At 38.3% G+C, this 24,427-nt stretch overlaps 1 protein-coding gene across 1 annotated transcript in view; it reads right to left on the reverse strand.

The window, feature by feature from the left end:
* MGAT5 (alpha-1,6-mannosylglycoprotein 6-beta-N-acetylglucosaminyltransferase) overlaps positions 1-24,427 on the reverse strand; it is a gene marked incomplete at both ends in the record, with an annotated part of 79,067 nt that overhangs the window by 44,891 nt on the left and 9,749 nt on the right. Inside the window, 3 exons of the mRNA XM_082001398.1 lie at positions 1,471-1,542; positions 12,417-12,506; positions 13,920-13,996. Of these exons, the coding sequence (XP_081857524.1) occupies positions 1,471-1,542; positions 12,417-12,506; positions 13,920-13,996 (239 nt within the window). The remainder of the gene's footprint in view (positions 1-1,470; positions 1,543-12,416; positions 12,507-13,919; positions 13,997-24,427) is intronic.

A 24,427-nucleotide genomic window follows, 5' to 3' on the forward strand; every position in this document is an offset into this window, starting at 1 on the left:
AGTCAAGTTGAGATTTCAGTTCAAATATTTCCTGGTTTCAGCTGGGATAGGGTTACGTTTCTTCATATTAGCTGGTATAGTGTTGTGTTTTGGATTTAGTATGAGAATAGTGTTGATAACACACTGATGCTTTAGTTGTGGCTACGTAGTGCTTACGCTAGTCAAGGACTGTTCAGCTTCTCGCACTCTGCCAGCGAGAAGTTGGGAGGGAGTATGGCACAGCCAGGACAGCTGACCCAAAGGGATATTCCATACCATATGATGTCATGCTCAGTATTTCAACTGGGGGAGTTGGCTGGGAGCACCACAGCTTGGCGACTCGTTGGGCATCGGTCAGGGGGTAGTGAGCAATTCCATTGTGCATCAGTTACTATGTGTATACTTTTATCATTATTATTTTACCTTCCCTTGCTGTGCTATGAAACTGTCTTCATCTCAACCCACGAGTTTTAGCTTTTTTTTGATTCTCCTCCCCAACCCACTGGAGGGGAGATGGGAAGTGAGCAAGCAGCTGCATGGTGCTTAGTTGCCAACTGGGGCTAAACCATGACAAAAGCTGATATTTTTAAACAGACTTTTCTAAGCTACATAAATTTATGTTATTTTTATTAGTCGTATTTAGTAGCCCCAGAATATGTTTGCAGTATGTCACAATGTATTTTCTGCAATGTAAGCTTTCGTTTTTTTCATGTCCTTCAAAATAGAAGTTAAAGTATCTCTAAAACACAATGTAAAATCAGAACAGTATGCTGAAGATTCATGTACATCATGAATCTTCCAAATACAAGGCAATCTCCTCTTATACCATCAAGGAAGAAACATTACTAGAGTATAAATTTTAAAGGAAATATTCCTTTTAAAGCTAGACTGTCTAAGAACAATTGGTTTTATAAAATGAGACAGCCTGTATCTAATTTATGTAAGCAATGTTCATATACAGCCCAGCAATTATCTTAAAATACCTAAGTGCTACCTAATTACACTGTAAGAGTTTAGAAACAACTCTGTATGCTGTAGGGTTTTTAAAGGAAAAAAATTAGGAGTAATCAAAATGTTACTACAAAATTGATATGCATAAAAGCCTCTTACATTAAGGCATTTTTATATATAAGGCCCAGATTCATGGGACAATAAAAATGGACAGTTTCACATACGGTCACTTAACAATGGTGAATAGTCTATGGATTTGCAAGTTTTCTCAGTATCTGTGTACAATATTCCATAAATTTAACACAAAAATGTTTTTAATGGAAATCTACCACCACGACTGCAGCGCAGTACAATGATGGGAGAACCTACACGATGAGCTACATAGATACAGTCAAGGATGTTTTCCTTCAGTTTAGAGGAGCTGAGGAATAAATATGGTAAATTCTAGTTGTCTTAGCATTTATGTGGCACAAGATTCCAGGATCTTTTGTATGAATCACAATTACTTAATTGTTTCTTATGTTTTAACATTGTTCTTACCACTGTTTTTTGATCAGTTTCTTCATTAGGATTTTTTGCTCTCCAAGGTAAACGAGGACACCAATTTTCAACCTGTAAAACAATCCCATGAAAATAAATCATTCTATTCTACTTTCATCCGATCTACCATTCTCTCACTGCCTTTATATTACACCTTTCTATGGCTTAAATAAGGCATCAGCTGATTAGTAAGTCAGTGCAAGGCAAAACTGCTTTTTGCAAGAAAAGCTTAAGAAGACCTTTTGCAATTCAATACTATTTTAGCCTTGCAAATTTGCAACCAAAAGTCACATTTAGATATTCATTCATGATAATTAATACAGGAGTTAAAACCCTTTCAAGACAGAGGTCAGCTGTTAAATGCTCTAAATACAGTTTCTCTGAGCAGTTCCTAAATGTTTTCAAAAAACACTAAGTATTTATGCTTCTAGACCTTAAAAAATTACATATTTTGGAACATTTCCCATCTCCCTAAAATATCTTTATAAAAGGGCAAAGCCTGATAAAACCCAAGGATCAAAGTTCTACCTTGTAGCAATCTAGACAAAAAGTTGAAAGAAACATAACACCAAAACCACCCTATTTGAAGAGTATAAGTAACTATATAACATAATTATAATGTAAGTAATGACATCCACAAGTACTAATAGCTGTAATTCTTACAGAAACATAATCAGTGCAAATGCAATACTTCTACTATAGTCAACTAGAAAAAAAAAGTACAACTGCTAGTTAGGGAAGAAACAGCAAATGGATGTGAGTCACTGAAAACTCCTGTGCTCTCCCCCTAAGGATCTTGCCTGTCTTGTAGAATCTTTACCATTCACGTGCCTTAAGAAATTAGCCCATTCACTTAGGGGAAGAAGGAATCTCACTGTTGGAGGGAAACCCATGAAAGCCAGAACATAACTGTACTGTGATCAGGGAGAAATGCAAAAATTTATAGACCAGCTAAGATACCCTATCACTACTGACTACTTAGGGTTCCTCCAGTCACAGGCCTGTTGAACCACAATTTTAGCTTAATCATGCTGCAGTAAGCCTGAAGCATTAGAGATTAAAAGCTTAAGATCACCAAATGATTGCCTAGAAGACGAATCACATGAGAATAAATTAATAGACATCCTAACCTCATTAAAGAAAAGAAATGTATCAAGCTTCGGTTCCTCAGACAAATTATATAGAAGCATTAATTTGAATGCTATGACTTAATCTACTCAATATATTTAATACAACATTTGAAAGTAGTGACTTGATCAACCTCGTCTGAAAACATCTGATTCTTCAGTGGTCTCCAACTCTGGAAACGTACTAGAAATTGCAGCAACTAACAATCCTAACTTCTACTAACCTAAGTTGTGGAATCACTGGTAGAAGAGAGTTGCAAGCTCCGTATTAAAAATCATGCACAGTCCCAATCTCCTTTTTTTTTTTTTTTATAGTACAAATAATTTTGAATTATTCCTAGCATTAAAATTGATCTATATTAAGATATGACATTTCAAGGACTACTGTACGTGCCTCTTTCCCGGCTTCACGTATTTCACATCACACCATCAGGCATCCTAAAGGAATTGAAGATTTTTCAGAGCTGCCAAGGACAGTTAGCAGAATGCCTCACTGACTGAAACACAACTCCAGTTCTTTTGTGCTTTTAGAAATATTCCCTCTACTCTGAATTATGTTACAGCAATTCTAACCACAAATAAACACTTAAGGATTAGATTCAAAGTAATATCAGCGTATGCAGTTCGTCTAGCACTCATTTTTCCTTATTGATATTCAGTCAATTCCTTTTTTCATTGGCAAGAGCAACTCAACTTACCAGAGGATTTTTGAATACACACTCTTCAAAGTATTCTTATTTTTGAGAGTTATAAGTGCACTGGGAAGAATGCATAGGCATTCTCTTACAGAAAAAGGAAAGAATTCTGCCCATTTTTATAAGTCAATGGCTCACAAAGAGTTGTTATATGGGCAGATAATAATTAACAAGAGCACCGAGAAAGCAAAGATGAAGCAAACAAATCTGTCATACCATGGGAAGGGGAAAGAAGAAAAAACCTTATTAATTTAATGTATTGACTCAAGGGAAAGTGGGGACGGAGATGCAAAACACTCACAAACTAGCCAAACTAGAAACTTTAATAGTGAATTCCAGGTATTCTTGGGCAAAAAAGATCACAGGTATGCACTGCCCTAAGACGGAAGCAAAACCAGACAAAATGCTAATACAAATGCTGTTGTTCAGAACATGAGTTAATTTTGCAGATAATTAACGAATCAACTGGAATTACTAAGTCATTGTTCCAAGAGAAACTGAAAGGAAAATCAGAATACGACGGCAGCATGCAGAACACTCAAATACTCAACACTGAAGCTCATGCACCAGAAGTCACTCCTGGATCATAGCAGATATTATCAGGTGGATACAGAGCGAAGAAAGCAGAAGTGAAAAACTACAGCAAGGAAGTCTACACAAGTCATAACATCTGTATTTAGAGGTACCTAGTACTCAAGAAATACCACACTTCCAACAAAAACAAGGTTTCAGAGGGAACAGAGATGTTTCTCTCCATCCCCGGTTCTTGCTTCCCTGTTTAGTGAGAGCTACAGATGATCAACAGTCTATATACGCTTTGGTAAAAGGGAGAGGGATTTCAACCTATGCAACTACACAAGGTATCTACGACTTCAGAGACAGTCTTTGTAGAGCTGTTGGAAAAGGAAACTATAGCACTGACAGGCTGCTTCTACAGGATTAAAAAGTCTGCTGATTCAGTGATATTTACGTAAGATATGTAGCAGGCTGCTAAGTTTTTTTTGCCTCTTTCCTCAAAATACACAGCAACAGCATTTTTATATGTATTTCAAGTAAAAAGCTTCCAGTTAACTGTGTTTTGCATTGCACTATGTAAAATTAAGGTCTACAGAGTACAAAGTAAAGACTGCTTAAAAGTCCAGTAAAGAAACAGGACTCAATATTTTGTGTCGGAATTAAAAGCAACAGCTTGCACTAACCCAGATAAGTAGCAAAATGAACTTTTTAGCCCCATGTAATGATACACAGTACAGCAGAATACAGACTACTTCTCCTGCATCATTTCTGAAAGATGTGTAAAAATAATCTAAATAACCGTAATTGTGGGCCTTTTTCAAGACAACCACTTTCTGCTCTTTCATTACTTGGCCTTCCTCTCTTGCCCAGTGTACCAGTATTCAATTCAAACTGAGCACTTAAGCATTTCCTGTCCAGAACATGCGATTTCTCACCTATAAGCCTAGGAACTACTTCTAATTGCAGCTCTTGGCAGGACCTACAGTTTCATGAGAACTTCAGATGACCTAGAAAGTGGGTGGGAGGGGTTTTTTGTTTGTTTGTTTTTTAAAGAACCATGTATTGCCGCTTTGGCTAATCGCTTTAGGGTTTCTCATACAGAACACCACAAGAATGCCTATAACTAAATATGAAACTTATGTGGTTAAGTAATTTTCTTGGTTGCCTTGCATGACCCAAATATGGGTACCTCTAGCACTCATCATTTCTGAACAAGTCCTCCAGCTGTTCTTCTCAGATTCAGACTATTAACCACTGCCATGGGAACTTTTTGAAAACAAAGGTGGGTGCTACAGTTATTGAAAAATGCGGGAGGATGCTCATGAAATGATCTTTTTCCCAGCAGATACCGGTGAAAACATAATCCATTTCTCTCAGACTTTTTGAAGTAAGATAAGTACAAGTCAGGTTTTGTTTCAGTGAGTACTAACTTCCAACTATAGATATGGGAGAAAGAAAGGTAAGGAATGTCTAGAACTGCTCAGATTAGCTTGAGTGGAGGCCTTAAATCTCCTTCATCTTGTGTGACAAATAAGCACCAAGTGATGCAAGCTCTGTGAAAGCACCTGGTGCCCTGAACTTGCTTTTCTCCCCTTGCTCCCAAACTGCCCAAAGAAAGCCTATCAGCTTTCATTGACACTACCAGGGATGAGACAGATATAGGGCAGGGAATGTAAGGGAAAGAATTAGGGGCTTTGTTATTGTCATGGTTTCAGCTGGGATAGAGTTAATTTTCTTCCCAATAGCTGGCATAGTGCTGTGTTTTGGAATTGGGGTGAAAATAATGTTGATAACACACTGATGTTTTCAGTTGTTGCTGAGCAGTCAAGGACTTTTCCGCTTCCCATGCTCTGCCAGTGGGGGTTAGGGGGTGGATGGGGAGCTGGGGGGGACACAGCCAGGACAGCTGACCCCAGCTGGCCAGAGGGGTGTTCCATACCATATGACATCATGCTTGGTATATAAATTGGAGTTGGCCAGGGAGTGGGAATCACTGCTCAGGGATGGGCTACTGATCACTGGGTGGTGAGCAATTGTTGCTTACATTCCTTTATCAGTATTATTATTATTATTATGATTATTATTATTATTTCCTCTTCCTTTGCTGTCCTATTAAACTGCTTTTATCTCAACCCATGTGTCTGTTTTCCCAATTCTCTCCTCCATCCCACCTGGGGCAGGGAGGTGAGAGAGCAGCTGTGTGGTGCTTTAGCTGGGCTAAACCACAACAGTTTTGCAATACATTTTCTGGAAGCTCCTAATACAGAATAGCGTGGTGGGGTGGGAGTCAGGCGTGAACCTGCTTTGGTTGATAGCTCCTAACAAAAAAATTTGCAGAAAATGCAACAGCATTAAAGCGTAATTTGTCCTGGACCAGGAATATTTGTCATCAAATAACATGTACAATGGGAAAAAAAAGTGTGAGTGTGTATACATACAAATGTATGCATAGATGTGTATGTATATGATTATAAACAGGAAGATAATACAGCATGTGCTAAGGCTGCAGTATGCAGTTACAAATCTGGTATTGTTCCATTCAAATGCACCTTTACTCTGTCATTGGCAATGATGACAGAAAGGATTATGATATCACTAAAGCGGGTCTAGATGAAATCTCCATCAGAGATGTACAAATACTTCAGCTTTATATTTGGTTAGGTACAGAATATCCATATGCAACAAGTCCTAAGTTTGAGCAAGGGGAAGAAGGGCAGTGGTGTTTGTTTCGATCCTGCTCTTCAACTTGTTTATATGTTTCATTTGATGATTTAAGACAAAATACAGAAGTTTTGTCTGAAGAAGGAACCTGGACTCCTCTTCCCCCTTTCCAGAACAACCTTCCTCTCACTGGGTTAGCATCAGTTCTTTTGCTAGCTTATTCTCTCCATAGCAACCATTACACTGTCATGCACATGATTAAATAGGAAGAATGTGACATCAGACTACAGATTAGCAGTTAAAGAAGATTGTTGGGAAGCAGCAACTGCAGATTTCAAGACTGACCAGTTTTTGGATGAGTGATAGAAATGCTAAGCTATTATTCAGAACACACTATATTTATCTTTGTACTATCTTATTTTTTTAATGAGATCAGCTCTGCCTCCCGTACCTGGTGTTGAATTCAATGCCAATCAAATGTACTACATAGTCTTCGATCATGCTCAAGAAACTAAGACCACCTGAGAAGTCAAGTGTTCCCTACTTGTTTTTGAATCACAATAGACACAGCACTGTCTAGAGCATATGTAGCTAGCTGCATATGGTTAGGTTGCATGGTAGCTTCAAAATTTGCTACATTATTCCAGATACTAGTGAACAAGTTGGTGTTCTGAACTGCTCTGGGGAGTGAATGCTTGGGTTCTGCTTAAACTGAACTCAAGAGTTTCTCTAGTCCCTTACCATGGACAATCAGAGTGACTTTATCTTTATGTAGCTTATTGGTGAGTTAACATGAAAAACAAACAAACAAAAACCCTAAGAAATTAGGAAAGTATGTGCTATAGAAGTTTTGCAGGTATCTGTTCTAGTAACTCTTCCTCAGAAACACACCAAAACTGAAGGGATGTCAAGACTGCAGCACTTGACTATAGTAGAGAGCAAGTACTTCCAGCACGATTATAAGAACCTGGCAAACATCTGTAGCACTGGGGTAGTCTGAGCATCTTCCAAACTGAATGAATGTATACTCTGCCAGCGGCTCTCCACATCCAAAATTTCAGGAAGTTCTTTATGCTTTTCAAGAGTCATAGTGGGAGTTTAGTAAAGCAGAAGATGAAGGGTACTCTCTCTGAACACCTGGGATAATCTTCATTTTGGACTCTTCCAAAGGGCAGGTGCAGCCCGTCGACAGGGAAACTAAAGCAACTTTCTTTGCACATCAGGTGCACAGCATTATTGCTTAGTGTAATTCTATCCATGGTGAAGTGCTGCTATCAAGTATCTTATGTCAGTCCCAGAGTGGGAAATAAGAAAAACAACAGTGCTGCAATACCTGCTGAAAGAAGATGCATCTTTAAATTTATGTAATGCAGAAGGCAGACAGAGGACTCATTCACATGGAAAATCCAGTTGAGAATCTAATGTGAAAGAATGGCTCCCATTGGGAAGGTGAGTTTCTCAACTCCTCTAGAAGCTGTAATATCTACATTTTGGTTAGAATTGCTTTAGTGATAGGTAGTCATTTTGAAGGTGCTACAAAATCTGCAGTGTGCAAGATGACTGCCTGTCTGATTAGTAAGATGGAGGAGTGTACAGGTAACTTTGGATTTGGTTGTTTCCAAAGACAATCCCAAGCATTAGGTACGTGCAGTCCCAGTGACACTGCAACACAAAACTTTATACATAACCATTAATCATCAAATGGTCTCTTATCTAATTTCAGTAATGTGCACTGAATTTGATTCCTCTCTTACATTAGCATCCACATGTTTTCCAATAAGACAGAAAAATACTAACTGTGGTTTGAAGTGACTAAGGTAGAAAAGATAACTGAGCCCAAATGGCCCAAATCCAGGCCAATACACTAATGGATGATTTGGGAACAAAGTACTGACTATCATTAGCATTTTAATTTCTTAGGTACACATGTAAGATGACTAAAGAAGTTCAAGCTTTTGCTGCTTTACATTTCAGACAACAATACTTTATTTGTCAATTTTCTGAGTAATTGTGTAGAATTCAAAGAAGCTGGTTTGGTGTTAAATTACAATGAAGAACTGCAAATCATGAACTCACCTCAATGTCAGAAATTAGCTTGCACATGCAGTGGAAGTTGTGGAAGGGGGGACTTCCACACTGCAAACTGCAGTAAACCACCAAAACCACAAGGATTTGGGGTACAAATACAATTTCCAGGTGTTTTCACTAAAATGTGCCTCAGACGACAGCTTGCATTCTGGAAGCAAACCCACATTCAAAATCACCTTCAGTTTGTATTTTTCAGCTCCATCTCTCAAAGCAAAAGTAACAGTGTAAAGAAAAATACTACTGCAACCAAACCATGCATTGTGTTTCCATCACGTCTGAAGAACTGAAAACAAGAATTCTCTCTAGTGGCATGCTAGCACATGCACAAAAGCTATAGGAGTCTCAAAGACTCTTTTAGTCTTTTGAAGCATTGGATCCACTTCCAAGGTGGGTACCAAAAATTACACTTGCACCTGAAAGGCGAGCTGGAGACCCAAAGCCTGGGATTTCAATAAGACTCCACTTTTTTTTTTTTTTTTGTTAAGATGGGAAACTGTGTGCAAAATTCATTTTCTAGAAGTTATTTTTAAAAGCTTCATTCTTCAGCTGCAAACTGACATTTTGCAGTGAAATTTATTTTTGTACTGTCTCAAAATTCATTTTTTCACATTTCTCCCCAGAGCCAATGCCATCCACGACAATTATAACGCTGCCAGTGACATTACAGTGTTAAACAACTGGCTTTTTCATAACTAAATGCTAAGTTTGAAAGGAAGTAACTCCTCGCTATGGGCGCAAGTTTGCATCACAGTTAAAAGAAAACAAGTCCCAGCTATCCAGAAACCTTAGAGTTAGCTTAACTTGCTTTTCAATTTTTGTTACTTCTAATCCCTGTCTTGCCCTGTTATTCGAGAGAATGTAAGTCTGGTTTTGCTATTCAGGCTATTTCTGTCTCCTCCAGTCTTTCAAAGGCTCTAGCACAATTAGTGTTAGGAGGGCTGCACTCCCTGTTAGGAGGATTGCGTATCATCCACCGGGAGTGATCCACTGCCTGCAGCAAAACAGCAAGATAGAAGTGCAAAAATCCACACAGCTTCATCTGCAAGTCTGTACAGGGAAGAGCTGTAAATGAAAAACATAAGCCTGAATGTGTTGGATTGCTTCTTGCTTTCCTTCTGCTCAAGCAGCCAAGACACCAGAAGTGGAGAAGCGCCGTTCAGCTAGTTGTTCTGATGTTCCTGCAGGAGTGCCATCCAAAGCAAACCAGAGGCGGCAGAACTGCTAATACTTGCGCTTGTGCAGGCACTGCCGAACAGAACTTGGGGCAGCCTGGATTTTTGACTGTGCTGTTTCTGTTTTGCAGACACACGTGGTGGAAACATAATGAGGGGACGTAACAGATACTCAAAGACTGGGGTTTAATCCAAGCTTTGTTTCTAAACCTTTTCATAAACTGTGGGCAAGTGACTTTGTGTCTCTGACCTATATTACAAATCAAAATGTAATATTTCAGGCTTCTTTGTTTACAAGTTTAAAATAGCATTACAAAGAGTGCTAGATGTGTGTAACATAGTACCCTAACTGAATTCCTTCAGAAGAAAAAAGTAGACCCTGAAAGAGTATGCCAAAGTACAGCCGCTTGTCACACTAAATTGTCGAGGCAATTTTAAGAGCAAAAGTAGAAATATGCACAATTTGATGCCTATTCTGTCCTTTCAAACTGAGATTGTGAATAATTTGATGCATATATTGCCTTTTCAAACAGAGCATGTGTACACAACCATCTTAACCCTATACTGTAACCTTAAAGTAAAAAAGAAAAATCTTAACAGTAATATCCTTCCAGTACCCTAATGTATTTTAATATTTTAAATCAGCAGTTTTGACTTGAGATGTCTGTAGACACATTTATCATTCAACTGTGCAACTATACTATAAACTGTCAACTCTTCATCACTGTCCACTTTGACAAATTGCTCTTGCAACAGCATTTCCAAGTTATCCTTAGCAGCCAACACACCTCATAAATCCACATCATTGTAGTGTTATTAGAATTTCATTTCATGCTTGCATTCACAAACATTTAAGCTTCCAACCTCTGCTGCTGGGCATTAATCATGGAATTAATCACAGGATTAAGACTGCCAAATTTAAACTCAAGGTTAATAACATGCTCACCCAGTATTAGTTTTACATTCTGTCATGGGAGAACACTTTTAAAAAAAACAAAGTACAAGACCTTTGTCTGAAAATCCCAAATATACACACAGACTAATTGTACTGTTGTTCCATTATGAAATGAGAAGTTGCGCAAATTCAATCTTGCTACTTAAAGAAAAATTTCAAATCCCTAGACCCTTGAAAAAACAAGCATTTCACCTCTATAAATCTGCTTGCATTCTGCCATGAGGATGAGCTGAAAGAGCAATTATGAAAAAACTAACAGCATCAACTGAGTTTTCAAAACTGATGACCAGAGAAGACTGTCACAGAAAATACTGTGATTTAACAGATATACAAAATAATAAGCGTCATTTAAGAATATTACATTCTCACATTCAGTTGACATGAATCTTAATTTTTAAGATACATCTGCATTAAAAACATGAAGCACCAGCTGGTTGACAGAATACTACTGCACAAACATAACTGCTGATGTCAAAACATCACCTTTTAGTACAAACTCAGATCAACTTCAGAGGATTATGAAACCGTATCTCTAGCTTCTATGATAAACAACAGGATAAATAACATAGTCATTCTGTATCTTTCCCTTCCCCAGCTTTAGAGCTCATAAATAAACCAATGCTTGGTAATAGCAATGGAATGAGTCAAATTTTTGATTTAACACAGCCTTTTTTATTTCTTCAGATATATGTTTTGAATGTGCATTTAAACTAACACTGCTGTGTCAAGAAACATCCCCAAAAGTTCAATGACGGTCAACTGAGTAAATTAACAGAAACTGCTTTCATTACAATTGAGTTACTTATATAATACTTACTGTTTTAATCTCAGATACATAATTTAAAAATCCTGCCCCTCCCAATTCTGCAGTAGCTACAAAATTAATATTGGTTTGCAATTCTGCAGCCACATTGGCTCTTGCAGTTCTTTACAAGCAGTAAGCCTCTAGACATCAACACTACTTCCAAGATCAATTGCCGTAAGTTATCAAAAAATTTTCTAAGAAGAAAGAAGAGGTCAAGTGATCAAATACAGCTGACTTTCTGGCACACACGCTACAAGCCAGTAATATAGTTCATAATAATTGATTGACAAAATTCATTCTGGAAAACAAGTATTACTCAGGAAACAGGAAATCTGTACAAAAAGCACCAGGGCAAGCACCTTACTCAGCTGTGTACAAAACCGGGCCTTTTGTTCTGACAGGTACCAAAAGCTTTAGCCAATATATCTGCAACTTCACTCAAAAACATGACTTTTAGGTTTTTTTGTTTTCTATTAACAGATTGCAATTCATGAAGAGCCTCCAAGTAGGAAGTGGCCATGCTGCTTAGGGCGATGTACCATCTAGTTTCACTTTCCAAGTTTTACATTCCAAATGCCTCCCTATTACTACCTCAGGAGCTACACAGAAAGCAACAGAAAGTGTTCAGAGGCAAGGATCTATGACAGAGCTTCATAATTCGGTTTAACAGGATACCTTGTGTGGACTCCCTGGAGAGTTGCTGCTTACATCACTTCAATTATAAACATTAGAATTCTCTAGGCTGGAAACACCTGGAGGACTTATGAATAACAGCAACACACTTCATAATAATTCTGTTCTAGTAGCTTTTTTGTCTGTATGGAATTTTTCTGAAGTTATGATTTCTTCTGAGAAAAGTTTGCAACAGTTACCAAAACTATGGAGGCACTGTGATGTTCCCCTTCTACAGAGTAAAAGATTACTGACCTCACTGAGGTAAATAAAAAAGGAGCATGTGGACCCATCTACACCATAACTTGCATAACAGGGATCTGATCGCCACATATCTTTCATCCACTGTAACAGAACGAAAAACAGTCTGTTAGGTTTAAGTACCACATAATAGCTCTATACTATTTCACACTGAACTGAGGAATAACAGGGGAAAGCTGCAAGAGACTATATCCAATCAGATAAAAACAATAAATTACAAAAAAGGAATTTTATTAATATTTTGCAGCATACTGCATCTCTGCATTCAGCTATATTGGGGAAGTAACTATATACCAGATGTGAGCACAGTTTATACAAACTGGTAACCAGGCAAGCAGAGACAAATATCAAAAGGAGAATATAATCAAGATCCAGACATATGGGTGTGGCTGGCCGTGACTGCATTGCCCCCCCTTATTACACTTGCTCTAAAATTTAACAGATCATTTCAGTTACCAAGATTGAAATCTGACTGATTCTGCCAAGAATCTGACATTTCTGCAGAAGCAAGTAATTAATTTAAATTCAAATAATGTATTACATAGTCACTATGCAGCCAGTTTGTCAAAATGGATCAAAACACAGATGAGCGGTATAAAACTTACAGATTTTTTAAAGAATAGTACTAAGAATTTTATTTAGAGAAAAAAGGCAACATAATTTCACATATACTTTGGCAGTTATTTGTTCTCACTTTCAGAAATAAATTGTACTACTTGATACTGATATTTAAGTGTCCAGCAATTTTACTTTTGTCCCCCACTACTAAAACAGTATCTTTATATTTGAAATGTATCTTGGGGAAAAAAAAAAGGAAGACCTCTGAGTCTGCAACTTTCGATTTCTGGGTTGGTGGTTCTTTTTTGTTTCCTTTCCAACTGAAGTCTGATGACTTTCAGTATTTGGCCTTTCCAATGGCATTATTAGTAAAATATGGGTTTTATATAGAAAGCTGTGAACCCCAAAGCTCTGGTTGCACACTTAGTGCAACATCTAGCTTGTGAGCAGAAGAGGCCAAATGCTTTTAACAGAAAAGTGGAAGGGAGGAACCGAGCAGAGCTGTTGGCAAAGAGGGGAAAGAACTGTAAACAAATGTCTTGCTGAAACGCCAAAAGGACTGGAGTGAGGTACACACAGAACCCCAGTCCTGGGGTAGGGGAACGCCAAATGACTCATAATGGGGAAGAAAAACAGGGCTTTTAAAAAGGAGAAGAAAGTTTCTGAATAACAAGACAGCATTCCAATAACAAGGCATTTTATTAAATAATATAGCATTTTAACATAATATGACTTTTTACGCCTGTCTTAATAGTATGCCACAATTTCTCTGCAGCGGTAGTATTAAAGGCCCGAGGTGGGCAGTGCTGTAGTGACACGTACTCCTAAATATCCTTTTTTCCTTTTTGACCCATTTATGCCACTGTCCGAGTAGCGGCCTCTTGCAACATTCAGTTTTCAACAGAACACACATAGTAAGATTAAAAACAGATCAGTTACCTTTATTTTCCCTTCACAGTGAGGAAAACCATCCATAGGAGGCAATTCACACTGTTCTTGGGCTCCATTTATGAGATCTAGAGAGAAAGATAGACCATAACTGAATTTCATTTTACGGTTCTGACAATGCCGAACGAATCCTTCCTTTTATTTTCATGAACCCACAATCCAGACTGACTGAAGAGTTCCAACGTGTAATATTTGTTATAGCATTAAAACTCAGCGTGCTCTTTTTTGATGATAGAAGAAAATGGTTGCATAGATTTCAACTCTGACTTCCAGTAAAAGTGCTGAATTACAAAAACGGGTCTATGAAGACTTAAAAACTAAACTAATCCATACTGAAACTAATAAAAAGCAAAATATCTTCCTAAACAAAGGGTGTTTAAAACTACTAAATTGCAACAATTTGTTTCTGATTCTCAAACATTTGTAAGATGTATGTTGCTCTTAAATATTAAAACTAGATTTTCAAGTTCTGTTACCACTTTATTAAATACCCATGATCCACAACTGGGCATCAGAAATACGACCCAATTAATAAATGTTGCAATATGATCTAAATTTACAAGTGAGTAGCACTATGTCACATCTAATGAGAAAAATTTCCCATGGTGTCCCAAGATTTCTTTTTTGCCTATTTTAATATTTTATGATTCTATTTTTTTGCAACACATTAAAGAGTATAATACATACAAACACTTCCAGCCATGAGCCAAGGAAAAAAGAAGCAGTTTTCAAGGACATTACCACATCAACTCCAGGATGGGACTTTCTTCTAAGAACTTAGAAGAACCGTCTAATGCAGGCCTTTAAGGCAAGAAAAATTATTAACATGGTGGAGAGATTCTTGCCAAAGGCAGTGGAGGATAAGGTTTTCAAATTAGGTAGTTCATCCCAGAGTTATCTAAATTATACCTGCATCATTTCTGGCTTTTCCCATAGGCAGGAATAAAGATCATTAAAGCCAGCCAGCCACCAACCTAGGAACACTTCATGCTATGGCAGATATAGCGCATGATTTCACCCAGAATATGCTAATCGGAGATGTCAGGAAAAAAAAAAACAAGGCTGCAGCACTAGAATAGAGTAGGGACAAGATCAGTGGATAAAAGTTAGGACACTGTATTATATACAAATCCATCTCCTAATGTACCTGAATATTCCCCCGCCTCCCATAGTTTCTTTTAAAGATAAAAACTCAAACTGTGAACGAAGCATTGCAAAATGGAGTGCATGGGGAAAGAAAATCATGCCAGGAAGACGACACTTATTTGGCAGTCTCTGCAGCAGCAGTAATTTGACAAACTGAGCAGTACTGCCACTGACAATAACACTGAAGCAAAGTCATTTTAAAGATGACTTTGTAATTTCAAATCAACATGCACTTTCAAAATATTCTCCTTTATCTTCTTATCCTTATAGGATTCTTGCACACTAGACCACAGATGTCTACGGCTCTGATTTCTGCTCCAAGTAAGAACACAGAGAACATGCATAGAGATATCAAGAATTTAAAAGTATGTTTTAAATTCAGTCAGTACAGCTAGATAAAAATGGCACTTTTTGTTTTACTACAGTTCAGGAATCAGACTTGAATCCTGATGAAATCAGTGCTTGAGATCAGAAAGTAACAAACCTACCTTAAACCTTAAAGAGTCATGGTTAAAATTATAGCAATTTTCAGTAATCAATATAATGCCATTAGAAGAGCTTTATGGTATAAACTGTGGGCTTTTTTTTTTTTAATACAAACTCATAAGCCTGAATACAAAGTAAGTACAGAGCTTTTCATAAGGCATGTCAAATTCAGATCTTCCTAAAATATAAAAGAGATCTGAAATCTATGATGTAACATGAGAGATGCAGTTTAGCCTCAGGGGAAGTTCAACTTTCAGCATCATACAGAACTTAGGGTTGAAAATTCTGAATGTCTGGGCAATTCTATTCAATCAAACAAGTTTTCCTATCAATTTTAGTTGCATTTGGACAAATTATCCTTGCCATGCCCCCCACTCCCCCCTTGGCTACTATATATAGAACGAACCAACCGTAATTAGCAACTTTCAGAAAGGTAAGAGACAACTATTAAACCCTTAAACAGAAGGTATTATTAATGGTATTCAACATGCATTTCCACATACCTTTTCTGCTGCAACAGTGCTTTCTTAAGCGGTATCCTTCCTCAGCTGCTACCCACCCCTCACCATGACAGCATTACCATTCACTTGACTCTTGGCTGGATCACTGATATGGTATCAGTTAAAAATAGTTCTTGCCCAAAAGTATTACTTGAAACCAGAAACAATTTTTTGACTGGCACTACAGAGGAAGCAAAGCAGAGGTGGGAATGACAGCCCCCCAAGGGCTGCAGCTGCAGGAGGTGCCGCTGGCACTGCCTAGCAAAGCCACTTAAGAAAGCGTAACATACAGCCTTTGCACTGCTTGCTCTGGGCTAAACGATCCTCCTCTGCAAGATGGTCGTTTCTCCTTAGTCCTGATGTTACACCTTCAGCTCCTTATTTGTCAAAAGCAGAAAAGTACTTGAAAGCTGCTCTTCAGCCCTTTCTGTTGATTGCAAGGTTATAGCTTGCCAACAGGGAGGCTCCATGAACCTTGCCTTTTATCTCAAGCTAACTATGCTATCATATGACTGTCTTCCAATTCAGAGGGTTAGTCAAGCAAACCCTCTCTTCTTCTGAAGTCCCTTTAAGTACAGGGCAATACATAAACACAAGCTATAATTCTTTATTAACAGCATAAACATCTAGTATGCCAAGTTTATCACTCGTATTGCATTTTAATGGGTATCTCATGATCTGTCAAAGAAAGGAAGGATGGAGAAAAAAACCCACAAGATACAGAGAATAGCCTAATTTTTGGTAGATACGCTACCTGTACGCTAGCTGTAGTCTAGATACCTGTTTGCTTTTGTCATGTGTAAACACATTTTCTGCATGCAAGTGTGTTTTTGCAGATGATCTTTGCTATTGTTCATTGTTCAGAATGTTTTACAGGATCCCTGTATTTGCAAGATCTACTTACAAGAATAAAAATTGCCTTCTTACAACAGTCACATATTGTACCCACCATACACTTCAACAGCTCAGATCAGCTGTAGCACTACTACACACAGATATTCTCCAAGCAGAAAGCCAACTCTCCCTGCTCTCCTTGTTCCTGCCCATTACAAGAAGTAAAAAGCAAGAGCCACACATTTATGTCAGCACATGCTACAGCTTTTCTCAGGCTTCTGGTCTGCCCTGTGGCCAGCTGCACTAGTGCTTTTCCAGAGCAGTCCCACTCTTGCTCTTCCACTGGCATGTTTTGCATACAAACAGCATACTGATCTCCCCAGGATAATCTGTATGTATACGGAATACAGAACTCTAACGCCCACCTTTATCACCTCGAACTACGTTAAAATGCTTGGAGGAGTATTAATGCCTCTAGTAGTATTTCCAAGAGTATCTGGCATCCTTCCCTGTCCTTGCCAACAACAGTAAATACTCCTAGGTTTCACCTTCCTCAAAAATGATAACACCTTTTTTCCACCATTACAGACTCTGAAGATGCTTCACATGCTCACCAGCTTCCTACTGAGCCATACCATGGATCTGTCCCAAACACCTATACCAACTTTCATTTGCTTCATTCACAGCTACTAATCAGGTAATAGTACAGTGAAGGCAGTTCTGTAAAGCTTAAATACAAACTGTCCCAAGAAAGAATTTACATAAAGCATTATCCAGAGCAGAACAAAATGTAGCAATATATGCATACAAGATGAAATGAATCTGAAGGAACAGGAGAAGCACTAGAGAAAAGCAACTCTGTTCCATCTGAGTACTCCCTAAACAATCTTACCTTCGTGCCCTATATTTGCAAAATAGGAAGCTAGCTGACGTAATCGGACTGGAAACACATCTACATTAAGAAGAGTTGTCCAAAGCAACACACTGCCTGCAGAAATGGGCAAGACTTGAACATACTGGTTTTCACACATAAGCCTAAGAATTAAATGCAAAAGTCTGAATTCACTTGTGAATAATTTTGACAGTTCCAGTCAACTACTACTTGCACTGAAGCTGTACCCTTTCTTCTTGGCCATAGTCAGTGTGAGTTCTAGGCTGAGAAATATCCCTCTCTACTTTCTTCTTCCTTAATGATCAGAACCTGTATGAAAAATTAAACTTCAGCTCCTCTAGCTGCTCACTACTAACTAGTCATGGAGGGTGTGCTGGAGCCTCTCAGTAACAGCTAGTAGCCCATGGGCAACAAAAAGGCTCCTTTCCCCATCCTTACTAAACCAGCTGTTCTGAACTATAGTTATAAACATGGAAATATCCTTGTAAAATACCTAAGGTCAAGGATGCTGTGACCAGCCTCTTTAAATAAAAAATCATAGCTACAAATTAACAGTCCAGCTTGCCCTCATCAAACCATGCTGCCCAGCTGGAGCAGGAGAAGCAGCAAGGGCTGAACAGTATTCTCTAGCACGTCTATAGCTCAGTGTGGGCCCATACTGCCAAATGAGCTCACTCCCTTCTTCGTGCACAGGCTTCGATCATCCAGGCTAACTAGGAGCTGGGTGTTCTTAAACAGGAATCTAGAGGTGAGCAAATCCTGTGTATCCCATGGACAGATGGGACCAACCTCAACCTGATACCAGCAATTAACGCTTTTGAATGGATCCCAATGACAGGGGAGATGAAGCAAGTGGAACCCTGGGGATGCTGACCTACACATGTGGATCTCCCAAAGTATGAAAACCAAGTATTAAAATACAAGTCAAGAGTTTAGAGTTTCTTCATCATCTGGAGATGATGGAAAAACCCTAGTATCTTATGAAGATTCTTGTTAAAAAGGTCTGGATAGAAGCAACATGTTGCTTCTAAATTCATGTTGGCTAGTTCTTTCCTGAAGGAAAAAATACATTATTAAGCCAAGACATTAAAGTTACTTTTGTTGGAAAATAGTATTTGAGAAACCAGAAGGATTTTTATCCTTAATTAGGATTTATGTAATTTAAAATGCAAGTTCTGAGATCTCTTTTCCCAGACAAAACTTAGAACTTCCAGCCAAAAAAGTTAGAAATACAGCAAATGTCATGCCAGTACAAAGCAATAGTAGATAACACAGAGACTGTTTTCTCTTAAGCTTTGTGTGAGACATATTAATTTCTACTCTATAGATACCTAAGCTTTTTGAAGTCATGCACAGCTTATTTCCTCTTGACTGCTGTTATGCAAAGACATAATTATTAATTTATGTCATAATTATCTCATATGATGTTACATTAAAAGTCAATGCACTGACAAATTGAAAATATGAATGTGAACACATTATAAACCTAGGAGCACACAGTTGTTACAGATTATCCTGGAAAAAATGCAAAATATTGATAAAACACCAAGCAACTCTAGATTTAAAAAAACTATTTAAATACAGTGCTCTGTTTGTGAGGTCTTGGGATATTCAATATATAACTAACCAAAACTCCATCCTCATATTTAGAAAGGAGCCATATGTTCACTTTGCAAATGTCTGTGGCTGTTTAAAGACATAGAGCTCTGCAGCTGAGATCGTTAGTGCACAGCAGGTGAAACTGAACTTGTGAACAATCATCAGTTATTTCCTTGCAAAGTCTGGCACGTTAGCATGAATGACTTGGCAGATTTAAGCTAAGCCACCCAACCTTGCACTGGAAAAGATACTTCTCCCTTGTTGCTCTATACGAGCAACTACACTGGCTGAAGTCCCATGCCTTTGACAACACCCTCTTTAAACACTAGTTCACAGGTATAGGTCTTCATTGTCTCTTGCAATTAAACTCCATGTCCACAGGTTTAGTTGGTTTTAGTGAAGGTCTATAACACCCAAGAGAGGATTATGTGGTTAAAAGCATAATCTGTGATAAGGAATTGTTTTTCTGTTTGCTTCCTAGGACTCTCTAACAAAACAGTAAAAATAAGTAATAGTGAGTGGTACATACATATTTTGTCCCTTTCCTACGTTGCACCATCCTTCAAATAATGTGAAGGAGCTAAAAATTCTGCTTCAATTTTTCTCCATCAGACAGTTAGGAAGTCTAGAAATAATCCACTAAGACAGTAAGCTGAACAGTTATAATTAGTTACTCAGTAATGACTTGTTTATTGCTAGGTATTCTATTTGCCATAAAGTTTTAAAATAACAAATGAAAAAAAAGCAAATGAAAAAGCCACAATAGTGTTGAAATAGAAAACTGTGACACCAGCAGCATATCCAGATTGCTAAGGACCAACTCTTCATTGTTCAGAGAATGGAAATATCTTAAGAATTTAACATGACACAAAAGTTTGTATACTTTGGAACCTTGAGGCCTTGAAACCCCAGATTTTTAGACTAGTGCAAAAAACCATATTAGAATATCTTTTGATGATATATAGCACAGATAATAGCTCAACTCAGTGTTTCCTATCAGCAGATCTCATAAAATCAAGAACCTCCTTAGTGTTAAAAGGACAGAGTAACCATATCCAATCAAGGCTATGCACTAATTTTATGTCTATTTGTTCTCTTTCTGGTTTTGAGCATTAAATAAAAGTATTATTCTTACTTTAGCTCATGGGCCCATTTTCTTGTTTCTATTTCAGTTCTGTTATCTGGTATCTACAGTTAGACACAACACTGTAATTAAGGCTGGTTTAGTTTGTGTAAGGTCTCCTTTCCCTTCTCCTACTAATTAAACACATTCTCAATTTCATTCACATTTTTCATCTCCAGCTGGTAAGATTTCTTCAAAGAGAGAATTTGCAGTGTGAGCTGAAAGCACTATTAACATATTCAATGAAATGAGCTAAAGGTTTCAAGATTTTGAATGCAGAGCACAAAATGCTTTCCACTAACATTTTAGAAACTTCAGCAGCAACGCATTGGTACACTTTAAAGAAAATTAACTTTTCTACTTCTAGTCCATCCTCACACCAGCTCTGCTGCTGTATTCCATTAACGCTACTGAAATCAATGCAGTGTTAGGAGAATTCAGGTAGTAGTCAAGTGGTTCATCAAAATGCAGCCCAGGGGACCACTAACAGTCCCTTCAGCACTACTAATACAGCTTAGCACTGCAGTGGAAAATATTCACATGTGGTCCTCTGCACAGTCGTTACACCGTGCTGCAACAGCAAGGCTTGAAAACATACAATTCTCCCCAGCTCCATGCTACTGCCTTTGTGGGATGCAAATTGACAGCGAAATGGGAAAAAACGCTTGGCATTATATACAGTGTGGAAAAAGAATACAATGGATAATGCACAATAAACACGAGTCAAAGCAAAGCATTACCCGGAGAAAGCTGTAATCTATTTCGATTCAATTAGAGCCAGTGCAGCTCACATCCTATTACATCTGGTACACACTAATGTTCTGTGAGGACAACTTTGTTTTTTAAGGTATGAAGATACAGAACGTTGTACGTACTATGTTAACTGAAGAAAAGCCTGCTGTAGTCCTCTTAAGACAGGAGGACAGCTTTGGAAATTCAAAGCAACATGCAGTATCTTCGCTTTTTTTAATCTCGTTTGCCTCTGCAAGTACAGAACTATGGGTCAAGCTATGGTTGCAGACTGTTAAAATTAGTAACAAGGCTACTGTATGTGTAACAAAGTTCACCAGAGCGCCACGGAAACAAATCAACTGATCATGAAGTTACCTGAGTCCTCCTCCCCACCTAGAAGGCTTCAGTGTGTCAGTCCCAAGTCTTTAGGAAGAAGGACACAGAAATACCACAACAAAGGTCCTTCTCACCATAGTAACATTGAAAAAAGCCTGCTTGCAGCGTTGCCAAAGCTAACTTGTCAGCCTGCCTCGCTACATATTCACAAAGGATGCCAGATATCTGACAGGCATCCAAGCCTTCATGTCTTAGATGACAAGTAAATACTGAATTCTGCATCCTAATGAGTGACTCTAAAGATGTTAACACTGAAGTTATTAAAAGCGAAGTCAACAGCCAATACAGCAGAACAAGTTAATGCATAAGGTGGAAAAGCCACAGAAACTTTGAACAGATACACCAAAAATATTCTCCCTCACTGAGAAGTGCTACATACAGCAACCTGATACTTAACTGTTCTTAGTCTTAATTCTCTGAGTACCAGCTATGTACAAGAGGGGTGTGGAGGAGGATTTGGTGTTGTCCTGGTTTCAGCTAGGATAGAGTTAATTTTCTTCGTGACAGCTGCTATAGTTCTGTTCTGCGTTTTGGATTTGGGATGAAAATAACGTTGGTAACACACCGATGTTTTGGGTTGTTGCTGAGCAGTCAAGGACTGTCCAGCTTCTCATGCCCTGCCAGCGAGCAGGCGGGGGGTGCCCGGGGAGCTGGGGAGGCACAGCCAGGACAGCTGACCCCGGCTGGCCAAAGTGGTATTTCAAACCGTACAACATTGTGCCCAGTACATAAACTGGGGGAGTTGGCCGGGGAGACGCTGCGGCTCAGGAACTAACTGGGCATCGGTCAGCGGGTGGTGAGCAACCGTGCTGTGCATCACTTGTTTTGTATGTCCTTTTATCATTATTATTATCATCATTAGTATTCCTTTTTTTCTGTCCTGTTTATCTAAACCCACGAGTTCTACTTTTTTTTTTTTTCCCCTGATTCTCTCCCCCATCCCGCTGCGGGGGCAGGGGTGAGTGAACGGCTGTGTGGTTGTTTTAGCTACCTGCCAGGTTAAACCACAACAGATGTGAACCTTCACTTGATCATTTTTATGGGATCAAAGACAAACAACTAAAATCTTCCAAAGTGACACTCTTCAAGGCAAAAGAACATTTTGTAAACAACCAGTCTGGCATAGCTTTTGGTGTAATTATACTGACTGAGTTGTTAGATGGTTACATTTATAAAAATTCTAGCTTTTCACTGAACGAGCACAGTAAAGTGACGACAATGGCTTCAGCACACCTTGGCCATTGCTTTAAAGCAATATGTTTGTTTTAAAAAAATATTTTGCAACATGCATATTCAGAATTAATACCACTTTTATTTAGTAGTATTTTAAAGCCTGAGGAATTGAAACAGTTTCCTTTGGTTTGCTTAAATCAAGTTTTTCCCATAGCTGCCAGAAGAACACAGCAAAAGTTCACAATTCAGGAAAAAAAAAAAACCAAACCCAAACCAAAGCCCAAACCAAACCCAACCCACAACACACAAACCCCACACTGCCTGCTTACCAAAAAAATCACATGGAGAAAACAGAGGACTGATTCTCTGATCATGTTTGTGCAAACAGATTGTCCTGTCTGATGAAATATGCTTAGTGCAATACTGTCCCACGAAAATCAAGGATTTCTTTCATAGTTACCTTAGAAAAGCACAACTGTTAAAAGCCAAGTTGTTTAAACCAAACTGATCTTGTGCCTGTCACATGGACCAAGGATTCAGCTACAACAGAAGCAGCCATGTAGACATGTGCCATAGTTTCATATTTCCCCATTTCCGTTTAATCATCTCCAAAAAGCAACTTAAGGTTTACCTAGGGTGTTATTTGTGCCAGTGTCTCAAAGCTTCCTGTTCTAAAGGCTGACGAACACTCTTATCTGCTAGGCACCCAAGGTTTAGATGAATGCTTTCTTGTGTGTATGGGAATGTATTACTTCCCACAAATGCAGAAAGGATGGAACCAAGTATCATAAAAGCTTTTCAGATACGACTTGAATAAAGACAGAGGAGAGAGAGAGAGAAGGAAGGAGGACTTCACTGCTTCTGAAACCAATCAGCTGAAGCCTTATAAACATCTTTATTAACAACTCACCCTTTCATAAACAAAATGGAGGTTCTGAAATAGCAGTTGAAAACTGTCAGTATCAAAACAATCAGGTTGTTCAATGGTTTTGAGGAGGAAAAGGAAAGTATGCTTATGATTTTACACATGGATTTAAAGAAGAAAAAAAAAGTAACACCTAACCTCCCACTAAAGCTACCCAAGCTGCTCCATGGCTTTGCTTTTTAACATAATCTATACAGCCTCACCCTCTAGCAGAGGTCCCATCCTCAGCTCCTTTGGGATTAGGATTAAAGATATTTGTGATATTAAGATGCTCTATTATCCTTTCACACAACCCCAAAAAGATAAGCTATTTTGCTCTTGGCTTTTCCTCAATGAAAGATTCTGCAAAATTAACTTCAGAAGAAGAAACCACATGTAGTACCACACCACAAACTCTAAACCTAAACATGCTAAGGATATGAATACATAGTACAGTCTACATATACAACAGTTCAATGCTAGCTGCCTGAGAGTCTGAAAAGGAAGAGAGAGATTCCTGGTCTCTAAATGGGAACTCAAAAATTAATCAGTTAAAAGTTTGAGTTCACCTACTTCAGAGACAGCTGAGTTACAGTCCTTGCTAAAACCTTAACATTTCCCCTCCTACGAACTGTTATCACCTTCTCATTATGAACGAGCACAATCCAGATGGATTTTCTTCAGATCTTTTATCTGCCAAAAACTCTACACACC

The sequence above is a fragment of the Phaethon aethereus genome (assembly GCF_964289735.1).
Source record: "Phaethon aethereus genome assembly, chromosome: 6".
Taxonomy (NCBI): domain Eukaryota; kingdom Metazoa; phylum Chordata; class Aves; order Phaethontiformes; family Phaethontidae; genus Phaethon; species Phaethon aethereus.